General features: G+C 39.8%; 1 protein-coding gene across 3 annotated transcripts in view; it reads right to left on the bottom strand.

Moving 5' to 3' along the window:
* TMEM117 (transmembrane protein 117) overlaps positions 1-14,625 on the bottom strand; it is a 179,782-nt gene extending 165,157 nt beyond the window's left edge. The window contains exons 1-2 of one of the 3 annotated variants that reach the window (XM_041465644.1): positions 14,512-14,625; positions 12,511-12,815 (exon numbers count right to left, since the gene is read on the bottom strand). In XM_041465644.1, coding sequence (XP_041321578.1) covers positions 12,511-12,787 — 277 coding nt within the window. In that variant the 5' untranslated portion in view covers positions 12,788-12,815; positions 14,512-14,625. Of the gene's footprint in view, positions 1-12,510; positions 12,816-14,511 lie in introns of those variants that run through there. The other 2 variants (XM_041465646.1, XM_041465645.1) reach the window with 2 other exon arrangements.
* Positions 14,626-26,446: the final 11,821 nt, after the last annotated feature.

Here is a 26,446-nt window from a genome sequence, read left to right as displayed (position 1 = left end):
AAATATGCCTAGATTGATTCTGCAGCTGGAGGAACCACAGCAGAGGCAGGTGATACGGCTAAGTCTATCATCTGCCTTGAAAGAGGAAACGTAGCTTCTCTGCTCCTGCTTTAGGGAGACATCCAAGACTCTGAGGGGCCGAGTTTCCCTGGAGCCTGCGATCAAGAGATGATGGGATGTGCTGGCCTCCTGCAGGGACCAATCAAACCTTCAGCCCTCCCAAGCTCTTTTCAGGACTTCAGCTTGGCACTTACCAGCTCGGTCCCTTCCACTTCACATGACTCAGCACAGATGCGGCTTCCTCCAGCTGGGAAAGGTGAACCTTAATCAGGGAGCACTGCAGCTCTCAGCTTTTGCAGTCTAAGGTAAAATGCAGCCTAATGTCACAAAAGGCAACAGTCAAGGTCTCAGCTACTGACCCAGCAGGAAAACTGATGTCCTCACACAGAACACTGTGTGCTAAGACAAAAGGAACTCAGGATCTCAGGTTTCCCACCAGTTCAGCCAACACTGGTCAGAAGACTGATGTCTCTAGCCAGATGTCTTTCCACTGGGCTTCTTGTGCAGCCTATCTTATCTGATTTTGGTGGTCTCAAGGGCCAAATCTGAACTAGAGTGCAGGTGAGTGCACACAGGTGAAATGCATAGCACTCTGCCTTCCTTAGAGAAAGAAATGCCACTTTAGAAATGCCACATAGCCTTTAAAGATCCCCTGCTATTTCTCGAAGAAGAAAATAGAATTGTTCAAAAGAATGCATGTTCATCTTTTAATACAAAGAGGAGGATGGACTTTTGCTGCTGCAAGGAAAGAGCTGACACTTTCTTTTCTTAATGGATTACCCAAAGGCAAGAAAGAGCTGGGTGGTGATGGTCAGTGCCATCTGCCATATCAAACGTTGCAGGGGGGTCCTGAAGGCACCAGATCTCTGCTTTACATTCATGTCATTGCTATTACCTAGAAGCAATACTTCAGGCTGCTGATTTGGAAGAGTTGTAAGGCAGGCTTAATTCCAAATTTTTCTGTGCCTCTCAATTTCCATTATAGAGATTTAGCCCGTCATTTTAAATTTGGACTTTACTAGTACTGATTTTATTACTTCAGGTTTAGACTTTTGTGCTGATGCAGATAAAAGGAAATCTGTAAAAATAGATATTGATTTCCTGTAATGTTTTAGAACATTTTTAATGGGGAAGTAACTGAAAACCCTGCATTAGCAACAGAAAATGCTAACGCATTTGTTCCTGAGGTGTAGATTTTTTAATTCTATGTGACCCAATCCCAGGTTACAAAACTAATGGAAAAAATAATTCTCTTTTTAAAGGGCATCACTGCATAATTTTTTAAAAAGCTAGTTAAAGGGCATGTAAGTATTTAATTATATTTTTGCACTCTTTATTCTTTCAGAATTTTTAGCATTTTTTAACTGCCAAACCTATGTAGCAATTTCATGATACTCCTTATTTTTTTTAATTTTAGAGCCAAAATGTTTTATCACCATATATGTCATGTCTCCAGAAACTACATTTTCCTTCTTTAAATTCATTGGAATCTAATCTAAACTTCATAGCAGATGAAAGAAACATAACAGTATTTATAGCCTGTGTAATGCTGATGTTGAACTCTGAAGGGAAGTGCTGAAATCTCTGCTCTTCAATACCAGTTTACTGATGCTCTGCAACAACTTGTCAAAATAATCAGGGTTTCTCTATAGTCTTTGTTCTTTTCTCCTGAAGCCAGTGCACAAGATTATTTTTAATAGTAAATAGAATTGCTTACAATGTATGTACTGCACAGGCCTTTAAAATAAGCATTTACAAAAATTTTGAGTCAGAAAATAAAGCAGATTAAGCATGAGGTTTATTTTTTGTCTTCAATAAATATTTGCAACTCTGCTGTCTATGATGGAGACTGTGACTAGATCTCACATTGGACAAACAGGCACCCCAGGGGTTACTGAGCATGTCTGTATTTCCAGTGCAAAACAAAGTGGAGAATTGGTTTTGTGGGACCAAGGGGAAGCACATTCCAGTGACAAAAAAGATGCTCTCTAGCTCACAGTGGAGTACAGGGGTATACACATAGACCTGAGCCTTTCCAGACTCAGTGAAAACGGCTTTTCTGTAAACTGTACACTTCTCAACTGGCACCTGTAGATGCATCCAGACCAACACCTGTCTGAGCACCAGAAAAGGATACGATCAGTTAATCCAGTCCTATGTCAGAATTAGTACGTGCTGCAATCTGCACAGATCTCACACAGGAAGGCTGATTATTATTCTGCTAGACCTGGACCAGTCTTACATTTAACAGTTGTACTTCTAACAAGTGACCTTTTGTATGTTTGATGCAGTTTTGTTTGGGGTTTTTTGTTTATTTGTTTTTGTTTGCTTGCTTTTTATGTTGGGCTCTCCTTCAGACTTCAGACAAGTGTACAAACTCTCATTAGGGACGCATTCTGCCTTAATTTACTCCAGGAATAGGTTTTGGTGCTGTTTGGTGTATGATTGGACTCAATTATCATAAAAGTGTTTTTCAACCTAAATGATTCTGTGATTCCTAACTTTACAAAACGTGCGGTTTGTTAGTTCCACCACAATTTCCATGCCTTACCTTCCAGCAGAACTAACTAGAGTCCTGCTCAGATGGGATTTTGATTTATCAGGGAATGAGGGATAACAGATCTGCTATTTTCATGCTGTGATAATGGTTATAGCAGACGAGGTCCAGCTGTTTTATAGCAGGGGTAGCGGCTGCAATTACAGTCTGTGTAAACAATTGGCCAGAACCACAGTTATCGGAGGAAAATTAGCTTTTAACAGCCATTCAGACAGAAATAATTATCTTTCAACAGAGGAGCACCTTCTAGTGGTCTGAGTGAACACGGCAGCTAGTTAATCAGTGCTCCAAATAAGGAGAGCTAAATATGCTAGATAAAGAATAGCAATGCATATTTCTGTACACTATTATTTATTATTAAATTCACGATTTATTTTTTAAAAAGGAGAAAAAGCCAAGCATATATTGGAAAAATTAAAACATTTTTCAATTACAATATTTTCTGCTCCTCCCCTTCTCCTTGCAGACCTAGCAGTTTGCTAGCTTTTTATACATTTACCTTGAAAGAGTATTTTTGCATGTTCTACTTGTAACCTACCCACCCTTTTGTTTTCTTAGTGAAAAATGAAAATTTGTCTTCATTATACACCAGCTCCAAAGGAAATTTGCCATAGAAATATTATTTTGTTCAGTTTCACTGATTATTATAACACAGTTTCTCCAGTCAGAGTATTCCTAGTAAGCCTAGTTTTTGCAATTTTGTCCTGGTTACTTTTGCAAACAACATCATATCAAATGATAGAAAATTTAGTTTTTCCTAAGTTACCACTAAATATAGTGGCTATGACAGTTTAGTCTAGTCTGTGGTCTCTTTCAATCCGTATGTAGTAGATAATCCTTTTTGGACACAATTATATAGTGTACATAATACAAATGTGCTATTTCTAGAAAAGCAAATTAAGATTATCAAGCAGTGCTTAATATCATGTCATTGCAGGATATTTGTGCATTGGTGGTGGGAGCTAACTATATGAAACTTAGATTTTCATAACATTTCTTTGAATTTTGCAATTGAGTGAAAAATATTAACTGCAGAAACTCAGATTTTCAGGTGATTAAAAGAAGACACAGCTATTAAATTTTTTACTCCATAAACATTATAAACATATTCCTGAGTTATCAAAGTAGGGAACCTGACCTGTTTTTTTCTGAAGAAATTTTTCAGCATTTGGAAACTTCAGCCCAAAACTGAAATAAGTCTTGTGAAGATTTTAACGCATGAAAGCTCATTTTGTATCGTTTGTTTTGGTGGTGCATTCTAAAATAGATGTGTTGAAATAGTTAGTAATTTGGCATCCTCCACCCCCTGCTAGGAGGGCATAGGGATAGTAAGACAAAGTGAATGGAGTTTTGGGGTTGTCAACCACTTCTGTAGCCACAGGGTCAATACTCTGCGAAACACTGCAAGTGCAATATTCTGTCATGTTATATATTATAATGCACTGATTAATGTTTTATACACAACCTTATATGAGCCTCAACCAGGTTCTGACTGAGTTTGATGGCCAGCATGGCATTCTGATCACCCCTGGGCACACTCATCTGCCTGGCTCAGCTCCTGGCACGGGCAGCGTGGCCCTGACCTCTGCAGAGCCCCCAGCACCTGCAGCCGCTCTGCCCTGTGCCCAGCCAGGCTAGCAGAAACACGGCCTCAAGAGAAGTTTGCTTTCTGCCTGGAGCCTAAGAGATGGAAATCTGTAGGCATTCCCAAGAGAGCAGCACTCCTGTTTTATTCTCTGAATTTAGATACCATACAAAAGCAACCTCTAATTTAGATAAAAATCTCTCCACCTTTGGTTGTCACAGAGATAAAGCTCATGGGATATAAGCCCCAAACCACTTCAAAGTAACCTCAGCTGGAACCTATCAAGGATAACAAGAATCAAAGTGGTAGGCATGGAGAAAACTGTTTGTAAATACTTTTTTATTTGCTACATGAAAGCGACGCAAAATTGAATGTTGTGCTAAGCCCTGAATTCTCCAGATCAGGAACTTCACAGACATTCCTTACAAAATATTAGTTTTCAGTTTCTTCCCCCTTTTCTGTACCTCTAGCACATTACACTGTCAGGTGTGAATTAAGATCCATATTTTTTGTCACTTACATCTATTAGCAAAAGAGCTAGGATATTCGTGAGCTTTTGGTACTGAAAACTGCAGTCTCTCAATCTTTAGGCCTTTTACTCAAGTTAAAATTAAATATTGTTGCTGCTGTGATTCTCTAGGAATGTTTTCCCTCATCTTGCCTCATCTCTTTACTCCCTCACCGCCCTAATTATTTTTTTCGTTATTTGTTTAGCATGTTTGATTTTACCTGAATCTTGCACAGATTTAATTTCTTCTTTGCTTTACTATTAAACAAAAGTGTGCTTCATAGTAGGCAGACATTACATCAGTATCACAGAAATAGAAAATATTATTTAGCATGTACATAAGTGAGCCTAAAAAGCCCTACACAGCTGGCCACTTTGAAAGATCATACCCCAGTGGTGCAGATGAAAGCTGAATTCAAGGCTCTAGGGCTACCTCTACTCAGATGTCCAGCCTGCTCCCGGGAGTCTCCTTTCCCATATAACGGCATCAGGGACAGTGTGAATCCTCAAAGCAGGAGAGAGTTTCCGCTGTTTCTGCCAACCCCTGGCATGAGTTACTCAGTGGGGAAAGGGGCATTGCCCCTTCTGATGAAAAAAGAAGAATGGAGAAAATTCTGTTTTCCAGCACCAAAAATTAGGGCATGTGCCTCTCATGGCTCAGCAATCACATTTAGAAACCCTGCATTTCTGCCCTACCTGTGTCATAGGGAACAATTACTGGTCCTTCATCCTTGAAACTCAGTCTGGTTAGTGAAGACATTTGCAATTTTTTTTTATTTTTGCCATATATAAAATATCTATGAGAAATGTATACACCACACCTACTATTTGCTAAATTGTTCTTATATCCTGATAATGTATTCAGTTTTTTAAGGACCAGAATATGAGGGGTTTTTTTTCATTCTGGAATTAAAAAAAAATATATATATATATATATATATAAATATATATATATATATATATATTTATATTAAGAAAAACTTTATAAGGCAAGTGCACAGGCTGGGGAGTGCACAGGCTGGATTCAGCTTGTGGTCCCAGCAGAATCGCACAGAGAGAAATGTTAGCTTTTGTGTGAAGGACCTTCATGCCACTGACAGCCTAAGGGGACCAAGGAAATCATGTTCTCCTTAGGACTCTTCAGCAGGTACATGGCAAGGTGATGTTCCACACTAACATCCTCTCCATCTCCTCCTTGTATGGGATAATGATACATGAAATTTGCCCCTGCACTAGGCTGCACCTGCACTATGCCCATCAGGATGCATCTACTAAGAATAAGCTCACTTCTATTTCTGGAAATTGGGGAATGGAGACATATCATTCCCATAAGTGGCAGGCATCATTCCAAAACCACTCCTGGCTTCAAACAGAAAGAAAAATCTGGAACTCATGTCAAAAAGATCAAAACACAGATTTGACACATCAATATGAAATAGCAATGAATTTATTTTTAGTTTTCAGTCACTGGATGCTAAATATTATCTAGAGCTTTTCCATTATGGAAAATCTGACACACGTAGCTCTTGCTGCACTCTTATGCTATTGCTTGGGGAGTGGGGTATGCACCTCCAATAGAATCAAATCTTTCATCTTTTTGTAGCTATTGCCTGTATCTCTCCAATTAAACTCTATAATTTACTACCCAAAGACTGATTCCACAGCTAAGGCTAAGTGCAGACAACAGTCTTCTCACTGAGTGTGAAAAGAGGAAGCAGTGAAATGTTATGGCTCTTCTAAAAATAAGAGAAGAAATTAGGAGGTCACTTGGATGCTTTTCATTTCTATTTAAAAGGTCACTTGTGGTCTCCTCATGAACGATGTAAAGTTTAAAATAAACTGATATCTGAATTACTGTCAGCTTGCCAGAGCTGGAATCTGATGAGCCTGCAACTCATTCAGTATTCAGTGGCTGGCTGAGAGCTTCTTCTTTTTATGTTGCCTTTTCTTTTTTTTTTTTTTTTTTTTTTTTTAATTTGAGGATTCTGGCTCTCAGAAATGCTTGCTCACAGTCATTTGTGCGTTATTATTAGCAAACTGTTAGACTGGCCCCTTGGCACACATTTTGTAGGACCAAAATAATTTTATTGCATTGCTTCAACATTTTACTGGTACAAAAGAGGTGAATTGACCGTGAGGCAACCACAGCAGACCTTGAATACCTTCCACAGTATTAACTTGGTCATTGTTATTAAAATACTGAACAGGGTCTTTTTTTACCAGCTATCACCTCAGTTGTTTTTTATTAGGCTGAAGTCATCAATGGGAAAGAAAGAGCAGGAACAAAGTTGCTGGGTTTTAAGTGACAGTCCTTAGTGTAATGTAAGACACAGAGCTGACAACAAAAAAGAATAAGCTCTATCAATCAGCTTAGAATTTTATGCAAGTATTGCTATATGCACACCACTTGTTTCTACAGATGGTGGTATAACTGTTCCTATCACTACCATCAAACAAGAATGGGAAGCAATCTGGCTGAAGAACAAGCATGCAAAAATCTTAACAAATCTATGGGAAGCTTCTTTGGCAAAACAGATCACACGGCTCACTAGCTATTTCACTATGAAAGTGATATGCCAACAGCAGCAGCAATACCACTGCCCAGGTTTTACACTAACATGACCCCTAATATATCAGGGTACTAACTGGTCATATATGTAATATTGTATGAATTTATCCTGTTACCTGACTGACATCCACTTTTTCCATGTAGCGCACCATCATCCTGACCAAATCCCAGTCTGCCCAATTTCCTCTTGCAATCTTTATTCAGTTAATACATCCCTTAAATTTCAGCATAAAAGCAGACACCTAAGAGTCTGCTTTTAAGACATTTCCGTGATCTTTTAGAGCCTTCCAGATGAGATGTTTGACAAAAAGGGTGATGTTTTCAGACCACATACCCTGGGTGGGTGTTTTGTTTGAAACCATCTATCATGAAATTGCTCCCAGCATGGCACTACTGTCCATTAAACAAACTGCAACGTTTGTGTGCACCCACAGTTCAGTGCAATTCCTATCATGAGTGCTTTATTCATTTGTCTCAGTGTCTATGAAGCTCACATTATCATTTAATTTTAAACAAACTGCATACTGTGAACATTTGTAAGAGAGAAACCCATTAAATTCAACATTTATGCAACGGCTCTAATTTACTCACTGCATTATGATTCCTCCATTTTAAGAAATATAGATTTAGCTATATGTATCTTGTTTTCTGTAATTTTTTATAACACACTAAGTATTTAGTTTTTCCATCCACACCATTTAGAAAGGAACTTACAAGTATAAATCTAAGAACACTCACTGGCAATTGATTCAAACCCAAATACAATACAAATACAGTCTCTGTAATCAGACTTTTAACCAAATTTTAATATATCTTTAAAATTAGAAAAAGAGACAAGTAGAAACATGTACATTTTGTAATAAGTTTTTTAAAACTGATGTATCTAATATGCAGCATAAGCTATGATTAGTACACGTAAGGACCAGTCAAAGCAAAAATGCTGGACTGAAAAAAATAAGATATTTTCCAAGTATACTGCCCATTTATGCATACTCCTAAAAGCTTATTCAAACTGAAAACTTATTTTTACATGTGTAATTCCCAGGCTTTTTTGACATTTTAATACCTTTCTGGTCCCTAAGCTTATTCTCTTACCCAGAGATAGCTCCAGTATTGTCCCTAACACGGAGGTTTTACACTAGAGGGGCATGGATGAGAACAGCTATTGTGCTGGGCTCAGTGATAATGATATATATGGATCATGTTTATCTATACTGATGCAAAATGCACAGCCTGGTAACTTTGGGCAAAAAAAATCCCCACTGAACACAGAATTTAGGTGTGAAGCAGTGCAGAAGAGCAACTGTGCACAGGCTGAGCAGGTGCCAATTAAAACATACACTTTCTATACCTTAAACACTGTGCTATCTTCCATACAATGCCCCAGAGCAATATGAAAAATAGGCAAATGCTTATTTATTAATTTCTTTTAAGTCAAGATTTGAATGCATTTTTTGAATCCATAGTGTCATCAAATGGGTCAGTTTATAAACTCTCTCTGGTTTAAATAAAGCAGAAAATTAATGAAGAAATTACCACTCTCCCTTATCTCAAGTAATTCACTCATACAGAAAAAAAAAAAAACAAACAAGCCAGGGGTAGGTATCTTTATTTTTTATTTCCCCAAACTTCCAATGTTCTTCTATGACCTTTCACTTTCCATTGCAAAATTAAAAGCACAGCAGAACAAAACACCTAACCAAATAGAAGATATGCTTAGTGATGGATCAAAATAATACAGTGGATAACAGCCAAAAGACAATGTTCCACTTGTTCTGACCACATGTCATGAATATATAAAGAATGTACTAGATAAGGGCTATTTTCCAGGGAAATATTTATCATGGGAAAGGTTTATCAAATGAAATAAGCTATTTCTCGACTGATGAACAAGAAAAGTAATTGTTTTCCGATCTTGTTTTAAGTCATGAGGAGTGTCTTGAAGGATTCCCTGAAGATCATAATGCTCAAAGTATTGCAGCCTGCAACACTGCAACAAATATTATCAACAGAAAACATTCCACTACATCCTACAGCTGAGATCTCTACTTCTCATCAATATAGTTTACTTGCTCCCTCATCTCTCTGTAAACTCAGAGTGATTAAGCCTAAATCAGGTTTCCAGCACCTGTCTCCTTCCACTTTTAGACATATAAGATGCTTGAACTTTTATTTTATTTTTTTAGTCCACAACAGTCATGGCTATCAGACAGTGACTGTCACAGATGGTAAACTGTATTATGACACAGTTCTAGCTACACTATGTTTCTAGCTCCTATGCAAACTCAGCAGCAAGAAATACAGAAGACAAGGAACAAAAAACCATAAAGGGCATAGAGAAAGAAAATCCTTTCCTCTTCATTTAAAGTGAGATGTGCAGACTAATCCTTTTCATTTTCAATTTGCAGCCTGCATGGTGAGCCAAGGACAGGGGAAGATTGACTGGTGCTATTTGGTTTCCTGACTGCAGGAAGTTATACACAGGCCACAAGAAAAAAGCAGCCACAATTTCCTCTGCAAACAGAGTTTAGTAGAGAAAAAAAAAAAAAAAAAAACAAACAAGGATTTAAAACCAGAGTGGTCCTAAGCACTTATACATTTAAAAAAATTAAATAAAGAAAAATTACACAAGTAGCAGCTACTTAAAGAAATAGAGTAGGGAAATTAAAAACAATAAAGGGGTGAATTTATTAACTGCTTGATGACAGAGGACACATTCAATGAGGATCTCAATAAAAGGAGTGGTTTCTAGGCAATGAAGTCATTAAAGTATTGCAAATAACAGGCAGAAAATTTTCAGCATGGGCTGTACAAATGTCTTGGAGGCACAGAGATACCTGAAGCTGTAAACTCACATTCTCATCACAGCACTGTCTATCCACACCAGCTCCACAGCCACATCAGTCAGCAATACAGTCAGCTCCTCAGTCCCACTGCCTGCCATCTGCTCACAGTGCATCACGAGCAGCAGCACATTTCTACTGCCACGCTGTGTGGGTGCAGCCCCACAGCACTCGAGCCAACACAAGGTACTGCTGCCACAGCCCCCAGCTGCCTTGGCTGCACAGTCCTTGGCCATCTCATCAGCACTGGCACCAAAGTGAGCACATCAGTTCAAGGAGCTGCTGTAGATGACAGCAGAAGCAACTGATTTTCCATGAGTTTGGCTGCCTGGGCTGGCTTGCTGCACTGTCACATCAACAGCAGCAATGGCTCAAAATGATGTGGCTGGCATTAGGAGGGTGGGGTTGTGACAGATCTACATCGGCTCAAATTGCCATGAACCTCAGTGTGCAGCAGCTAGCCTCAAATCAGATTGCACCTACACCCCTGTTGCTTGTCCAGACCACAACCACAAATATCCATAAAGTAGCACTGCCTTCAGGGTTAGGAATTTCTTCCTCATTAGTTTCCTCTCAATGCTGACCCCATCTTAGTGCTGCCACAAACATCAGAATGATCAGACATGTGACCCCTTACAGAAATAAAAGATGGGTGCTGCTAATATGGGCGAGTTCCCTATCCTGTTTCACTGAGCAACTGCACAAAGGCACAAAGCAGCAGACACTGACACACTTTCCCCGTTTGGCAGTAAGACTGAATCAAGCCACTTTAAAATTTATGTTTAGCTACATATGATATTCACTTACAAATCCAGAAGGAATTATCATAATAACCTACCCAGACAGAAGATAATGACTCTGTAGTGAGAAAAATGTGTTCTCAAAAAGAAAAATGCATGTCTTGAAGAGGACATATCCTATAAAAACTTGTTCCACTGGTTGTCTAGCCTTTCAGATTAAAAAAAAAATGCTGGCTATTTGCCACTTCCAAGCACTGGACCTTGCATTACATATGCTGAACTAAAAGTTCTGCCCTTCAAATTTGAGCAAGTCACTCTCTAATCTTCCCTTTATCCTCTCAATCCTATCACTATCGGGCTAATTTTCTAAATTTATCATCAGTTTCATCACTTTTCCTTAAACATCTTCAGTTTAACAAAATAATTTCTCAACTGGGGAAGCTAGAATTGAAAGCGTTCTTGTGGTAGCTCTCGTTCCAGGTAAAATGTCCTCTTTATGGGAACATTTTACATTTACTATTACACTGTGGTAAAACAGCCTAATAGTCTTGATGATGCTTAATTATTTTTCAGAATAACTGCTTCAAAAGAAGTCTGTATTAAAAGTCACTTAATGTGGCTTTGCTTGTTCATTCCTCAACACAACAGCTTTACATTTGATTTACTGAAACAATAGTGCCTCTCTCTTGATCTTAATAGAATGAGACAGACTAAGGAAATGGCCTATTGCTCATGTGCTTTGAGGTGTTCCAGTAACCATCCATCCTGCAGTGCTACCAGAATAAGAATATGGGGGTTGTCCATCTAGACCAGCAGCAACACACCCAGAATCAGATGTTTCAAAGAATAGTGCAACTGGCAGAAGCAAAGAAATCTTTTCTACTGAAGATTTCTCTCTAAAACATGGAGACAGCCTTGAGCCTTCAGATGCAACATTCTCTACACGTAAGTTAAGACAACAATGGATATTTTTGTATCTCTATATATTTACATCTAAGTTGTCAGTCTCAGAATTTATTCCAGGACCGTTTCATCCCTTTCAGTTAGTCCATGTACAGTACATTCCTCAGTCAAGTCATAGCTTGTGTATGGAAACATTTACTGTCATGTTTTTCCCCATTTCCCGCCTTTCCATTTTACTGATTTGCTCTTGTTCTAAAACAGAGACAGGTCCTACCTCTCTAGAATTCTCATTTTCACATGGGAGCTCTTCAGCACAGCTCTGCTAATACTTACAAGACCTCTGCTTCCACTTAAGTGTCTTTTGACAAGACATGAAGAGCTGCTGCCCCAAGGAAGAATTCCTTTTCTTCAAATTGCCAAGAAAGTTACATAAGACCTAAAAATTCGTCTGAAGGTGCAAAGAAGTACATTTGTAACACAGAAAAATTTTAAGTTACTGACCTCCCAAGTATTTAAAACATGTCAGCTTTCACTATTTTTATCCTTTTTGGACCGAAATCATTGAGAGATATGCTATGGCACTTGTTTCTATGATGGTGTAAGCTTTGACATACTGAGTTCTATACAGCTCTAAACAGTGGAAGCAATTAAAAGCAAAGCTTACTAAATTGCCACGAGTAGAAAGCTAAGCAGAAAAGTCAGAAAGCCATTACCAGGAATTCAGCAGATGCATCTTTTAACTTACCAAACAAGCGCTGATGGAAGAGAAATTTCCCAGCTATCAGTCCTGTGAGAATGGCAAGGAGCCACAGAAACACCTTCAAAAATCTCCAGCCTCCTCCTTCAGGGTATTTATTTGTTACAAAGGAGAAACAATTACCAACAACAATAACATTGGCTTCCGTTTGGCTGTGAGATACTGGGTCCTCAGCAAATATTAAGAAGTTAAAGAAGATCACTAAATAAGCCACGACTAAGCGAGACCACGGGTGCTGGAAGTAGTAGCGGAAGTCTTTATCCATCCTCAGATACTGAAGAACTGGGTTTTGCCTGTATGTAAAGACACAAATGCATAACGTTATATATACTCGAAATTTTCAGAGTTTAGGACAGGCTCACACATTACAAAGTCAAATCATTGCAACCTTGCCATCAGTAATTTTTAACACTTTAGATTTGACTAGAAATGAAAGTTTCAATCAAAAGATATTGTTAGATGCAGGCACAGGGAAAACTGAAATTTCTCCCTATTCCAATGTAAAAACAACAATGAAACTTATATACATTGTAGCACAAGATTTTCAGTCTCAAATAACTGTACTTCATGCACCTCCTCCATAATGGGACATGAAGAGAATGACTATAAGAACATGGCAGGCTACCTAAAACCCTGTGTCTTTCCAGCCACACAAAATATACAACACAGATTTCACAAAAATTTATGCTAAGCCTAAAAGGAATCTTTTTCCATGTAGGAGAAGGACAGAACCAGCTCAGCCAGAAGTCCAGAAGTCTTCTACAGGAAGCTTAAAAGCATATGACCCAGAAATATCAGAAACGTGTGCTCATATGAAAGAATAACATCTTGGAAAAGTTTCTAGAATTAATTCTTGCAAGTCAGGCAAGCCTGTATATATCTTTTCATTGACTTCAGGGAGTACACATATATTTTCAAAACCATAAAATAAGACACCCTGAAAACAGGCTGTTCTGTATGAATACAAAAACTGTATTTTGAAACCTGCCTACTTATTAAGTGCTGCTGTAGAAAAATGCAACTGAGCATGGAGCATTTTAGTTGTTTGCCATTTGATTTCTTTTTGTTTTATTCACAACCACTTTGTATGCACAAAGATACAAGGCCTTTGTGTTGTAGAACACCAAAATTATTCAAGCGACACAGTGTGTAGGAAGAAATAAAAAAGTGTCTAGTAATACTGCTTGTTTGTTACAGCATGATCCTTCAAGGATACAGTGGCAAATTTTTGCAAATGTCATATGCCCTGAAGCAAAAAAAACCCAAAACAAACAAAAATCAGCCCACAAAATACCTAAACCTCCTATCAATTACTCATCCCTTCCTGGACTTTTAACTTAGGACTTACAAACTTAGAAATGGCACGAATTCCACGAATTAGAATGGCACGAACTTTAGTTAGTCCCAAAATTATTTCATTCCATAACCCAATTTATATTAGTAAAACTGCAAGTAATCCTGTACCTAATAAATGAAAAGGATAAAATAACCACTGGACAGAGTCAGATGATACATTCAGTAAATAAAAGGAATAATATTCTATTATGCATAAGTTACATACAAAAAAGAAAATAATACCACATTACAGAGTTTAAAAGTTGGCACAAGAAAGTATCGGTCCTTCAAAAACTTTATGAAAAAAAAAAGTGATTTAAAGTAAGGGTCATTGCCTCAGAAAATACCTGGGGAGATTAAACTGCCTTTAGAGCCATAAGGATGCCCAAAGCTGTTTCTTGTTCTCCTGTGGTTCTGTTACCATTAAGAAAAGTTTTGGTATTTCCTTATGTGTATGAGCCATCTTAAAGCCCGAATGGGGCTAGAGAAAAACAACTACAGGTCCTGGTATTTTTGACAGCTGCCGGATACCCGAGAGTTATCAAACACCCAGCTGAAGACGCTGCTTCTTAGGAAGCGTTTTATAGCATCGGAAGCCAATATTAGCAGCAGCAGCGGTAACAAATTGCTAACAAAAATCCTGCTCCTACCCACCTCAGCGCCGAAAACGCGGGTGCCAAGAGCACCGCGGACCACCCGCCCGTCGCAACCTGTTAATGGACCCAATTCCCCCTGTCCCCGGCGCAGACCCGGCCACCCAAGGCCACCTCCCCCGCCGGAGCGGCACCGGCAGTGCCGCAGCCGCGGCGGCAGCGGGCGGCGCCGCTGCGGCAGGGTCCCGGTGCCCCCGGCGCCCGTGCCCAGCGTGCCCGCCCCTCCCCCGGAGTCTGCCAGCGAGGAACCGAAACGTGCGCGGTGTGCCGCGGGTGTCTTTATTCACCCCGGGAAAGGGTGGCCGGGGAGCCACGGGGGCTTGTCCAGCTGCAGAGGTGAACGAAACCCCAGCAGCACTCCATTCCCATCGGTCAGACTCCAGGGTTATGCAAATTTACAAACATGGGAAACAGGCGGTCAAAACTGGATATTTATTATCCCAAAGCAAAAGCACAGGGCTGGCAGTTACAGCCAGAGCACTCAGAACGAGCTATGAAAACCCTCATATTTGGGAGGGGAAGGAGGTCTACACCCCATTTACTTACTTGGGAAGGGGCTTTGCTGAGGCTCCAGGATGCACACCCAGTCTGTACGGTCACTGTGTCGGGCAAAATGCCCCTGTGCAGCCTGCCAGAGTTGTTGACGTTGCACTTCAGCCGAATTGTCAACCAAAGCCTTTTAATGTGGGATGTGGTCCCTAGTGCCAGTGTGCTGGTATTGCTGACATCCCAGGAAAACGTTTACAGGATGCTCTTAGCATTGCATTGTGACTGGGTTTTAATGCAGTATGTACTGGTTCTGGTCATTGCTGAAGACAGATAAAGAAAACTTGAAGTTGCTAGACACAATATATTTTTGAAATTTGGCGTCAGACATCTGGCTGCTTCAGGCCAAGGTAGTCAAGAATGTGGCCGAGATCCACTGAGGAATGAGGAAGGATCTTTGGAAGAGTCATGCTGCAAAAGACCAATACAATCAGAACAAGCAGCAGAAGACGACTTGTGAACCCCTTCTGGCAATACAGTATTATGTATTTTTGTAAATAAAAGTAACTGCTATTGAAGATGTACAACATAATCACCACATTATCTTCCTCAGTGGAATAGTCTGAGACCCTCAGTTTTATGTAGAAAGATGCAGTATTTAGTATTTCACACTAACACATCCCAAGCTATCTTTGCAGTAAAAAGAAAATTTAAAAAGAAAACTCATCATGTGCAATGTGAGAGTACAGAAATACAGTGAAAAGCACTGCCTGTTCATGCAACAGTTCTGTGTGTACTGCCACGCTTGCAGAACTGTCTCCTTATGTTCAGCTAATGAGAATCCACAGAGAGGGAGGCAGCATGCACTACAAAGAGATCATACTCTTCATGCACCTACACACTAAAAAATATTCTCTTCATCTCAGATTGAAACCCACGCTACTTCAAAGCATCCATGAACATTTTTTTCAGATAGTAAATCAGTGAGTAAGTTTTTGAAGTCACTGAGTTAATAAAACGAAAATAATCTACATTTCTATTAAAGTAACCAAAACCATAAGTGTTCCATGTATCTCCCCCACATTTCATGTTGCATTTGCTGTTTTAAGAGGAAGCTGATAAATTTTTTTAAAGTGTAGTGTTTCACTCATATAAAATAAAAGATGAACTGCTCCTATTTCGTCTTTTTAACCAAGTAATCAAGATTTCCTTGATGAAATACACACCAGAATAGCAACAATTAACAAATAATCTCAGTAGACAAGACTAATCAGGCCTGCTCACTGAAAGCCAGGGACTGCCTCCAACTAAATAATATAAACAAACTATTACCTACAAAACTGTCAGCAAATGAAAAAGCCAGAAGTAAAATTAGTAGGTTGAACCTAAAAAGCAGGCTCAATCAGGACAATGAGTCATTTAATATGTTAGTTTTGATACTTCTGAATTAAACTAATCTATCAGCACTCCTGCTACAAAATAGCACTTGTGTAAAGGCTGCCTTTTTACGCCCAATTTCCAGCAGAGCTGTAAGTACTGAACTACCTGTATATTGATACTACTAATTGATATTACAGTGTCAATTTTTGTCTGAGTGTCATTTCACACTCAGATATGAGGAAATAGCCTTCAGCACAATAGTCTGTAACTGGAATGTTCTCTTTTTGTAATAAACTATATGAAACTTCTCATATTTCAGTTTGTGCCCATTGCCTCTTGTCTCTCACTGGACATCACAAGGAGCCTGTCTTCATCTTTACTCCTCCTATCAGGCTTTTAGACACATCAATAAGATCCTCTACCTTGAGCCTCCTCTTCTCAAGGTTAAACAGTCAGTTTTCTCATCCTGTCCTCCTTCTTCTTTCATCTGTGGATGCACAAATGCCTCTTCCCTGGCATGCTTTTCATTAAAAGTACTTCATTCCCTCAAACCTCAAAACCCCACTACTCAGAAATTGTGCTCTTAATGTATTTTTCTTCCACCCTGCTATTGTGGGTTGATCATGTCCAGCAGGTAAGCACCCACACAGCTTCTAGCTCACTTCCCCCTGCGTCCTTCCGTAGTGGGACAGGCGAGAGAATAGGTGAAAAAGAAAGAAAACCAGTAGGTCAACAGAAAGATGGTTTAATAAGTAAAGGGGGGAAAAAAGTGAGAATTATAAAATGTAATAAGTAAGGATTAAAAAAATATATACTAGGGCAACCACTCACCAAAGCCCACAAGCAGATCATCAGTCTCTGAGAAACAGCTTTGAATACACCCCCTATCTCACCCTTTTCCTCTGCTCTGTTTTATCGGTGGGCATGATGTTACAGATTATACAGTGTCAGCTGTCTCAGCTCTGTCCTCTCCCAAATTCATGCCTACTTGCTGGTATTGGAATGTGGGCAGAATGGGAATGTGAGACAGCCCTGATCCTGTGCAAGCATTGCTGAGCAATAGCCCAAACACTGGTGTGTTTTCAACACTGTTTTAGTCACAAACACAAAACACAGGCACAATTTCACTGCTATGAAGATAGTAAATTCTGGGCCAGAACCAGCACACCTGTAAAAACATCCTTGGAACAAAAGACTCCCCACTCTGGAATTTCACACTCATGATTATGACAACATGTCTCAGCTACACCACTTCAAACTTACTCCTTATCTCATCTCCAACTCATTTCTTACTCTATTCTAAAAGAAGAGAAAGCAGCGCAATAAAACATGAAACAAATGGGGGAGAACAAAACCCACACAAAAGCTGGCAACAGTTAGGGTATAACTGAAGAACTAAATAGTTGAAGAACTTAGAAGAAAAGGCAAATAGATACATTCTGTGGAAATTAAGAATGTTAATTTAATCAGAGACAATGATATTTTAAACACTAATACCGCTTTACAACTAGATGTGAAAAAATAGAATTGTGTAAAAAAATGTGGAACAGCAGAAATGTTTCTGCTGCTTATTTGGAAAACATAAACAGTAACAGTGTTTTCACATTACATAACATGAACTACTTTCCATTAAATCAATAATATGAAGTGATAGTAAACTGCACGTACTAAAATTAAACATTTATTTTTAAATGGCAGCTTGAAGAGTTATTAGAAAAATATATGAAAGACATGATAGACAACAATGTTGATAATTAAGTTTGCTTCCTAACTGCTGAAATCCTGAGGAAAATTCACAGAACTAAAGAAAGTTAACACTGTAATGAGTGAAAGGGAGAAAACCAGCCACATATGCATGCACATGTGTGCACACATGTTAAGGCAAAAAAAATGACAAAAGTATTCGGATATAGATTTTACAAAATATAACTGATGCTCCAGCTAAAAATGTTAGTGGAATCTTGGGATATGGGTGATCAATATGTACTTTGTGATCTCTGTCCACTAGGTTTTAGATAACTAAGAGGAAGTTAGGGATGGTTTCATCGCTGTTGATAGGTTAAATCACAAAAATAAAATTTTGAGCAGAATTTAATATATATTTATTATATATATTCAATATACAGATAACTTTACAATACCAGTGGAAGTTGGTACAAAAAAATAGAAGAAGAGCCAGAACTTTACATGACCTTTTATTTATGGTCATGCAGAACTTCAGTCCTTCAGTCAAATGATATAGGGCTTGCCAAAATCAAAGCAGAAGCTGTACTGACAATTTTGAAGATGATAGTCCAATGACAAACCTTACACTTGAATTAAGTACTTACTTCTGTTCATCCAGAACAAGTTTACTCCAAGTAAACATGATTGTACTTCAGATAATCCATGCCAGTTTCAAACAAACAGGAAATATACACCTAGCCTAGATAAAATCACTAAAGGAGAACTGAATGGAGTGAATTTACACCACTCATTAAACACCTTTTAAGTACATCTGCTGGCCATATGGATGCTTTCAGCAAATATAACAACTACATGTGACTTCTGCACTAGAAAAAGAAAGGAATAATCAGCTTGCAACTACTCTGATAGTTGCATGTACAGACTTAGAGAAAACACAAATTAAGAAAAAATGGGATCTGACTTCAGCCTTACACAGGTTCTATTTAACCATACTGTGCAAGTTGGTTGCAATGGTACAGGAAGACTTCAGAAAAATAGAACCAAGCTAGAAGACACAAGGTCAGAAAAATAGCAAGTGGCAACATAAGTTCTTTCGGAGAAAAAATATGCTCTAATGTTGCTGAACCCGTGATGTGTGGACCATCTTTGCTGGATGGTAGCACCCGTATAGAGCTATGGTCAATGGCTCCATGTCCAAGCAGAGACCAGTGATGAGGCACCCCTCAGGGGTCAGTAATGTGACATTTAACATCTTTGTTGGTGGCATGGGGTTGAATTCATCTCAGCAAGTTTACCAAGGATACCAATCTGTGTGTTGTGGTTGATACACTGGAGGAAAAGGATGACCTCCAGAGGAACCTTATCCGGCTGAAGAGTTGGGTCTGTTCAAACCTCATGAAGTTCAACAAGGCCAAGTACTAGGTCCTGCACCTGGATCAGGGCAATCCCAAACAAAGGTACAGGCTGGGCAGAGAATGCATTGAGAGGTGCCCTGGAAAGAAGCACAGGTGTTGGTTGTTGGTGGGCAAGTAGCTCAACATGCCCTGGCTCCATGCTGGCCAAATGTGTCCTAGGCTACATAGAAAGTAGTACGGGCAGCAGGGTGAGGGAGGGGATTCCCCTCCTTTGCTCCACTATCATGAGACATCACCTGGACTACTGTGTCTTACTCTGGGGTCCCCATAGTGAGAGGGACATGGACCTGCTGCAGAAAGTCCAGAGAAAGGCAAGGAAAATGATCAGAGGGCTGGAACATCTCTACTGTGAAGACAAGTTGAGAGAGTTGGGGCTCTGTTCAGTCTGGAGGTTTGTTCAATACTAAAGAAATATTTGATTAAAAATAATTAGGGGAAATTTCTTAACCTCACAAAAACTGCACCACAAGACAAAAAATGTCCTGTTTCCAACACACTGTGCCTCATGATGCTCCTCTAAAATGCAATGAACAACTCTAGTGTGTACAACTACAGTACAACAATGCATTGCCTCTGTAAAATAAAAAATCTGAAGCCTTGACTGTGTTGTCATATTAATTCACTGCATCTTGGTCCTGTTTCTGTTAAAACAAAAGTAGGTGTAGCATGACATACAAATTTTGCATCTTGAGAGAAGTGCTTTTTTGCAGCTTGGCAGAAGTACTCTTTTAAACTCAAGCATAGTATGATAACTCAAGCAATTAAATTACTTTCTTTTCAACTCTCTTCATACCTGAAATTGGTGTATGCTATTTATTACAATAAAAGGACTCTGTTCACTGCCATGCACAACTGACCAAAATGGGGGAACAGAAATGCAGCCAGGGCAGGGCTGCTTCCTTGGCTGTCTCAATAGAGGCTGTGGCAAACCAGACACTGCACCAATATAAATGAAGGTCAAATCTAATGCTGCCAAAGCAGACTCCTTCAGGTGTCCTGCTCAAAGCACGACTGGTCCAAGCAGTGGATCGAATACAGGAATAGAAGTGACCTATGCTTGCTGACAACTTCAATATGACTGTCCATATGGTAGCACTTGGTGAATCAGAACTATAATCTCACTGAAAATAATTGTGTATCAATACTAAATATGAGAAAGCTAATCATAGTCTGAAGAAAATGAATAAGGGAATCATATATACACTGCTATGTCTAGAGAGTTGAGGTTTGGCTGTCTGATTTTTCATTTTGAAGTGATGAGAAGACCAGGTTTTGTGACCTTTCTTTTAAGCTTTTTCTTGTCCTTTATAAGGATATGCAGTATCTATTATGCAAATAGACTTTTTTCAATGTTCAAAGAACAGCCTGTGGTAAATGCCTGTTATTTTTATCTCACACTAATGCATTCTGAAAAAGCATAGTTATGCAAAAAAAATTCAATGATAAATGTAATAATTTATTTAGCAGCTGGAAATCTATTGAATATGGACACACACTTGAAATAATTGCCTGAGAGAACAAGTAAGAATGCACGGTGCAGTCAAAATATCCTTTGTTTTTTCATCCTCAATTTCCTTCCATCTCTAAGAGCACTGAGTGCACTGTAGAATCTTTTGGAACTAACATGAAGTACTGGAGTTCTTCAGCTTATGCTGAGACATAGCATACATCCGAGTTTGTGTGTGCCTGTGAAGGTCTTATTCTGCTGGGAATTCAGTGCAAGGAGCTGAGCACTAACAAAGCAGGCTGAACTAGACAAAGCAGTCACAGCACTAGAAAGGAACAAGGTAACTACTTCGGGTTTCACTGCAATTCTTTCTCCTACCCTTCTTCCACATTTCTGTCTATTTAAACAGTAAGCGCTGCATAGTAAGGATCTGTGTTAGATTTTTATTCTCTAACATCTCAGAAGTTATCTGCCACATCTCAGAAATGCTTTCCACAACAAACTAACTGGCCTTGTGGCACTCTTTTGGGATAAAACTTCCCATGTTTTCTTGCTACTATTTTTATATAGTAATTAATGGGTAGAATTTGGGTGTCACTTCTACATGACTTCGTTGAAAAGCCTGTCCTATTGAATTCTTCTCCTGCAAGTAGGACCCCACAAGTAGGAGGAATCCCTTGGCCCAGGTCTTCCCATTCTTTCACCTCAGCTTAAACATCCCTCAGGTCTTAGTTGTCCTCATGATGCCTATATAAAATTGTGGAATTATCTAACAACAGTTTTAACCTTTTCTTATTTTCTTTGGAAATTTGGATAAGACCATAAAGCAGCAATAAGAAGCATACAAGGAGCTGTTGGAAGGAACGTGATACTTGGTGAGTAAGGAATTGGTTGTATAGCTGGATCCAGACAGTAGTGGTCAATGTCTCAATGCCAGTGATGAGTGGTGTCCCTCAAGGATTTGTATTAGGAGACCCATACTCCTTACTTCTGAGTCAGTGACCTAGACAGTGGGATGAAATGCACCCTCAGCAAGTTTGCAGACACCATGCTGAGTGGTGCAGTTGTCTTGTCTGAGGGATGAGATGCCATCCAAAGGGACCTGGACAAGCTCAAGAAGTGAGTCCATGAGAAACTCATGAGGTCCCGTAAGGTCAAGTGAAAAGTCCTGCACCTGAATTGGGGCAATCTCTGGAATCAATAAATGCTGGGGGATTACTGGATTGAGTCCTGCTGAGAAGGACTTGGGGTACTGGTGGATGAAAATAAAATGGTAATGAGCCAGCTTGCAGCCCAGAAAACAAACTGTGCTCTGGGTTACACAAAAAGAAGTGTGGCCAGCAGGTTGAGGGAGGTGATTTTTAGCCCTACTCAGCTCTGATGAGATTCCACCTGAAGTACTGTATCCACCTCCAGAGTCCTCAGCACAGAAAAGATATGGAGCTATTGAAGAGAGTCCAGAGGAGGGCCATAAAAATAATCAGAGGGATATAATACCTTTTGTATGAGAAAAGGCTGAGAGTGTTGGGGTTGTGGAGAAGACTTCTTGCAGTTTTTCAATACTGAAAGGGTGTTTATAAGAAAGATGAGAACAGTCTTTTTATGCCTGTAGTGAAACGAAAAAGGATAATGGTTTTTAAACTAAAAGAGAGTCAATTCAGACTAGATATAAGGAAGATATTTTCTACAGTGAGGGTGGTAAAACACTGGAAAAGGTTACCCAGAGAGGCAGTAGATGCCCCACTCCTGGTAACACTCAAGGTCAGGCTGGATAGCGCTCTGAGCAACCTGATATAGTTGACGATGTCTCTGCTCATTGCAGGAGGTTGGACTAGATGACCTTAGGGATCCCTGCCAACCCAAAATATTCTATGATTCTATGATCTGTTACATCATAACCATACCATGTTACATCCCATGGAGAAATAACCCAAAAAGGCTAGGCAAAATGTCAAAGACAATATAAGATAAATGACCAAAACTTTGAATATTGATACTCCTAGGCTACAAAGCAAAAACTCTCAGCAAGACCCAGAGACTCTGCAACACTGTTTAAGAAAGGAAATGACTTGGGACTTTGTCTTCAGCATCAAGTGCAAACAATGCCTTGGCCAGAGCTGCGTTTGCTTCCTCTGGAATTAGTTTGTACTAACTGTACCTTGTCAAGAGAGGAGCTGCCATCCCTAAAGTAATGGAAAACAAGATAAACAATTGCACAAATCAGCACAGTGCTGATGTTTGAGCTGATAGTATTTTACGATGACTCAATGAACTCATCTAAAGTAAATAATAAAAGAAAGTGGAAATGGGCATGAAAGGAATGTTGCCCAGCATGTCTCTTTTGAGTTCACTAGGAAAATTACTGGATCCATGCTAGTGCTGTGCCATTTTATCATCCTAGATCATCTGCCACTAAAAGCATTTCACATACTTCCTACCAGTAGATCCTGTTTGTACCAAAGTCAGTGAGAGAATTCTTAATTATTTCAGTAGGGTTATTATATCCTTCAAGTAATGTTAGGAAAACCAGAAGCATAATCTCTAATTTTTGTAACATGCATTTTCACCTAATCATTGTATATGCCTTGGTATTATTTTTTATATATTTGTAATAACAGAAACACTTGAGTGAGGAAATCTTTGAGAAAATTACTGCTTTCCAGAGTACTCAAAGCTACCTACCAGCTCATTAGATCATGAAAACTTCAAATACTGCTCTATGTTTAGACATGACTACTGGCCAGACAAGCCACCCCTGCAGGAGGTAATTAACAATCTTGGCAGATAAGATCTACTCTAAATCTAGACTGTATTGTGTTTGGTGGCTCTCTGCCAGGACTCACTAGCTTTCTAAAAGGGGTCTTTCTCCAGTCACCATGTGCTGGGCTGTCAGGATGATCATCCAAATGGAACTGAAACAGTCCTAAACATATTTTCTTTGTCTTGGAGAAAAAGCTAGCAAATCAAATGGGTAGAAGGTAGAACAGTCCTAACTGACATGAAAACATACAAGGAGAGGCTGCTGTAAGATATACCCAGTCTCCTAAAAAATAAATAGATACTTGAAAATGTTGTTCTATCTTGAGTTACAGATAAAAGTTTTACATGAATGCAAATAGCACTGCATGTTTGCCTTGGATTTTGTTTTCCAATGCAAGGTCTCAATTTTTAATCTAAGTGTTATTTAAGTGAAGTTTCTATTTGGTGGCAGGAAGACTGTCTTCACCCCAGCTGAATGAAAATAGTAATATGGCTTCAGTTACTGCTTTGTTATATCATCTTTGATCTTTATGATTTGGATAGGAAGGAGTTTAATGATCTAAAGCAGTTTAGTAAGAATCTAAAGGACACTAAAATTCAGAGCTTTAGGAATCTTTATTAGATATAAAATCCCTGCTTGCTTGTGTTAGTTTCCATGCAACATCTCTTCTTGGTCACACATCAATCACTGTAATATAGGAAAATATATGTGATACTGAGATTTTAAAGAAAATACATTTGACTTTCAGTTTGTCTTTTTTCCAAAAAGTTGCTACAAAATGTCAATGTGTACCAGTCTTGTTTCATATAAAACTGATGTTAAGATCACATTCCTGCACTTCAGAGCCCTCTGACCGGTGGAAGCTGTAGTGGTATGATCTCAGACAGACAAATAAGATGATCTGAATATAGTGACAAATGTTATACCATTTTGATATTTCCAGTCTAGGCATAAATTTCCACTGAAAAAAACAGTTCCACAGTCTTAGCCATGCATCCTTGTTACCACATTGGGACATTAGTTGTGGTCCTGGGGACACATGACTAACTGGAGCAAGGAACTGATTGGTGTTTTCAGGACATCTATGTACCCATGAAAAATTCTTTTTCCATCATAAATTTTCAGGCAATTCCATCTCACAATAAGCACTAATACCAAAACAGGGAAAACCCAAGAATTTAGAACCTGTGGCAAGCTTGGGATCAAATAATTTAAAGTAATTGTGATAGAACCACATCTTTGGTTGCCATTTTGATTGGATCTCTAGCACTCCTTTCCTCTTGAAAAAGCTCTTTTTTTTTTTTTTTTTTTTTTTTTTTTTTTTTTAATAATCCTGGTGCTCCTGGAGCCATACAATAGAGGCTGGCGACGTGTCTCCACAGTGACTTTGTATTTGCTGGACTGGCATTGCACAGCACAGTTCACATAACAGTTACAGGGCTGTTTCACATTTCCCAAATAGGACACTAAATCCCAGGTCTTCTTTAAACTGGGGATCTGACAAAGCACAGGCACCCACATTTATCAACACAGCTGACTTCAGAAATTCCTGAGCTGCAGCATCCTGGAGGCTGGAAGGTGAACCAGGGAAGGATTACCATGTTCCCGCCTTACTCTTCAATTCTGGTCTGGTCCATTGGGTTGGATATTTGACATGCCCTCCTACAGCACTTGTGTTCTCTAGCTGAATAGCACCCCATAAAGTCTGCTAACTCCCAGGAACCTGAAGGAATCATCAGCATCAATGCCTACAGCATGCACAGCATGCCTACAGCATGCATTTTGTCTGTGAAGTCTTAATCTACACCTCAGCACAAATTAAAAATGCTAACTACATGACCATGAAGCGATTTTTAAAGAAGCTATAGCACCCATATTTTTTTTAAGAGGATGGTGCTTCTCAACCCATAGACAGATGAGCCTGAAAACGAGCTAGCAAAAGCAAATCAACCTTCAGAGCATGCTTAAATTCATGATGCAGGACTCTTCTTCACTGGAAACTTTAAAACAAAAAGCTGAGAGAAACTGTATCAACACAGTTTGAAAAGGCATAAAGGAGCCTTTGGCCGTGCAGAGAGGGCCCGGAGAAGCAGATGCACCCTTCCTAAGCATGGATCCATGCCCTGCCGAGGCAGACAAGTGGCTCAGCCACCAGATCCGCAAGGAAAAGAAATCTTGTTTCTGTTGATACAGTGCCACCACGTACCAAATACCGCAAAATTAACAGAGAAAGACTCCCTTGTCAGGGGCAAGGGCTTGAACGGAGTGAGCTCTGCGTCTGGGCTCCGTTCCCTGACTAATGGGCTCTTTGTCAGGGACTGTTTAATCCAAAATTTACAGTATATGCATGCAGCCTGCTGTCACACCTGATGGCTCCTTCTGCGCTGCCCCAAGCGAGAGCCACAGGTCTCCACCACGGGCTTCTGCAGCTCAACTAAATTCACCTCAGTTATTTTTCAGTACTTCGGTTAAAGAGCAACCCGGGCCGCGGGGCACATGCTCCTTCCATGCCAGGCAGGACTGACCGCAGGCTTTGCGCCTGCGATGCCCGCGGCGGGTCGCGCTGCAGGCTCCGGGACAGCAGGTGAAGGGGGCGGCGGAGAGGAGAGGAGAGGGACAGCAAAGGGCACGGGGGGCGAAAGCTGCGCCCCGTCCCCGTTGCGCAGCACCGAGAGGAGGCGCAGGGGGAGCGGGCGCGGGCAGGGCGTGCCGAGGGCAGGGCGGTGCCCGGGCAGGGGCGGCCGCTGCCCGCAGCCCCCGG

The sequence above is a fragment of the Pyrgilauda ruficollis genome, unplaced genomic scaffold, assembly GCF_017590135.1.
Source record: "Pyrgilauda ruficollis isolate IOZ18807 unplaced genomic scaffold, ASM1759013v1 scaffold19, whole genome shotgun sequence".
Classification (NCBI taxonomy): domain Eukaryota; kingdom Metazoa; phylum Chordata; class Aves; order Passeriformes; family Passeridae; genus Pyrgilauda; species Pyrgilauda ruficollis.
The sequence above is the reverse complement of the archived record's forward strand: the minus strand, read 5'-3'. Positions and strand labels throughout refer to the sequence as shown.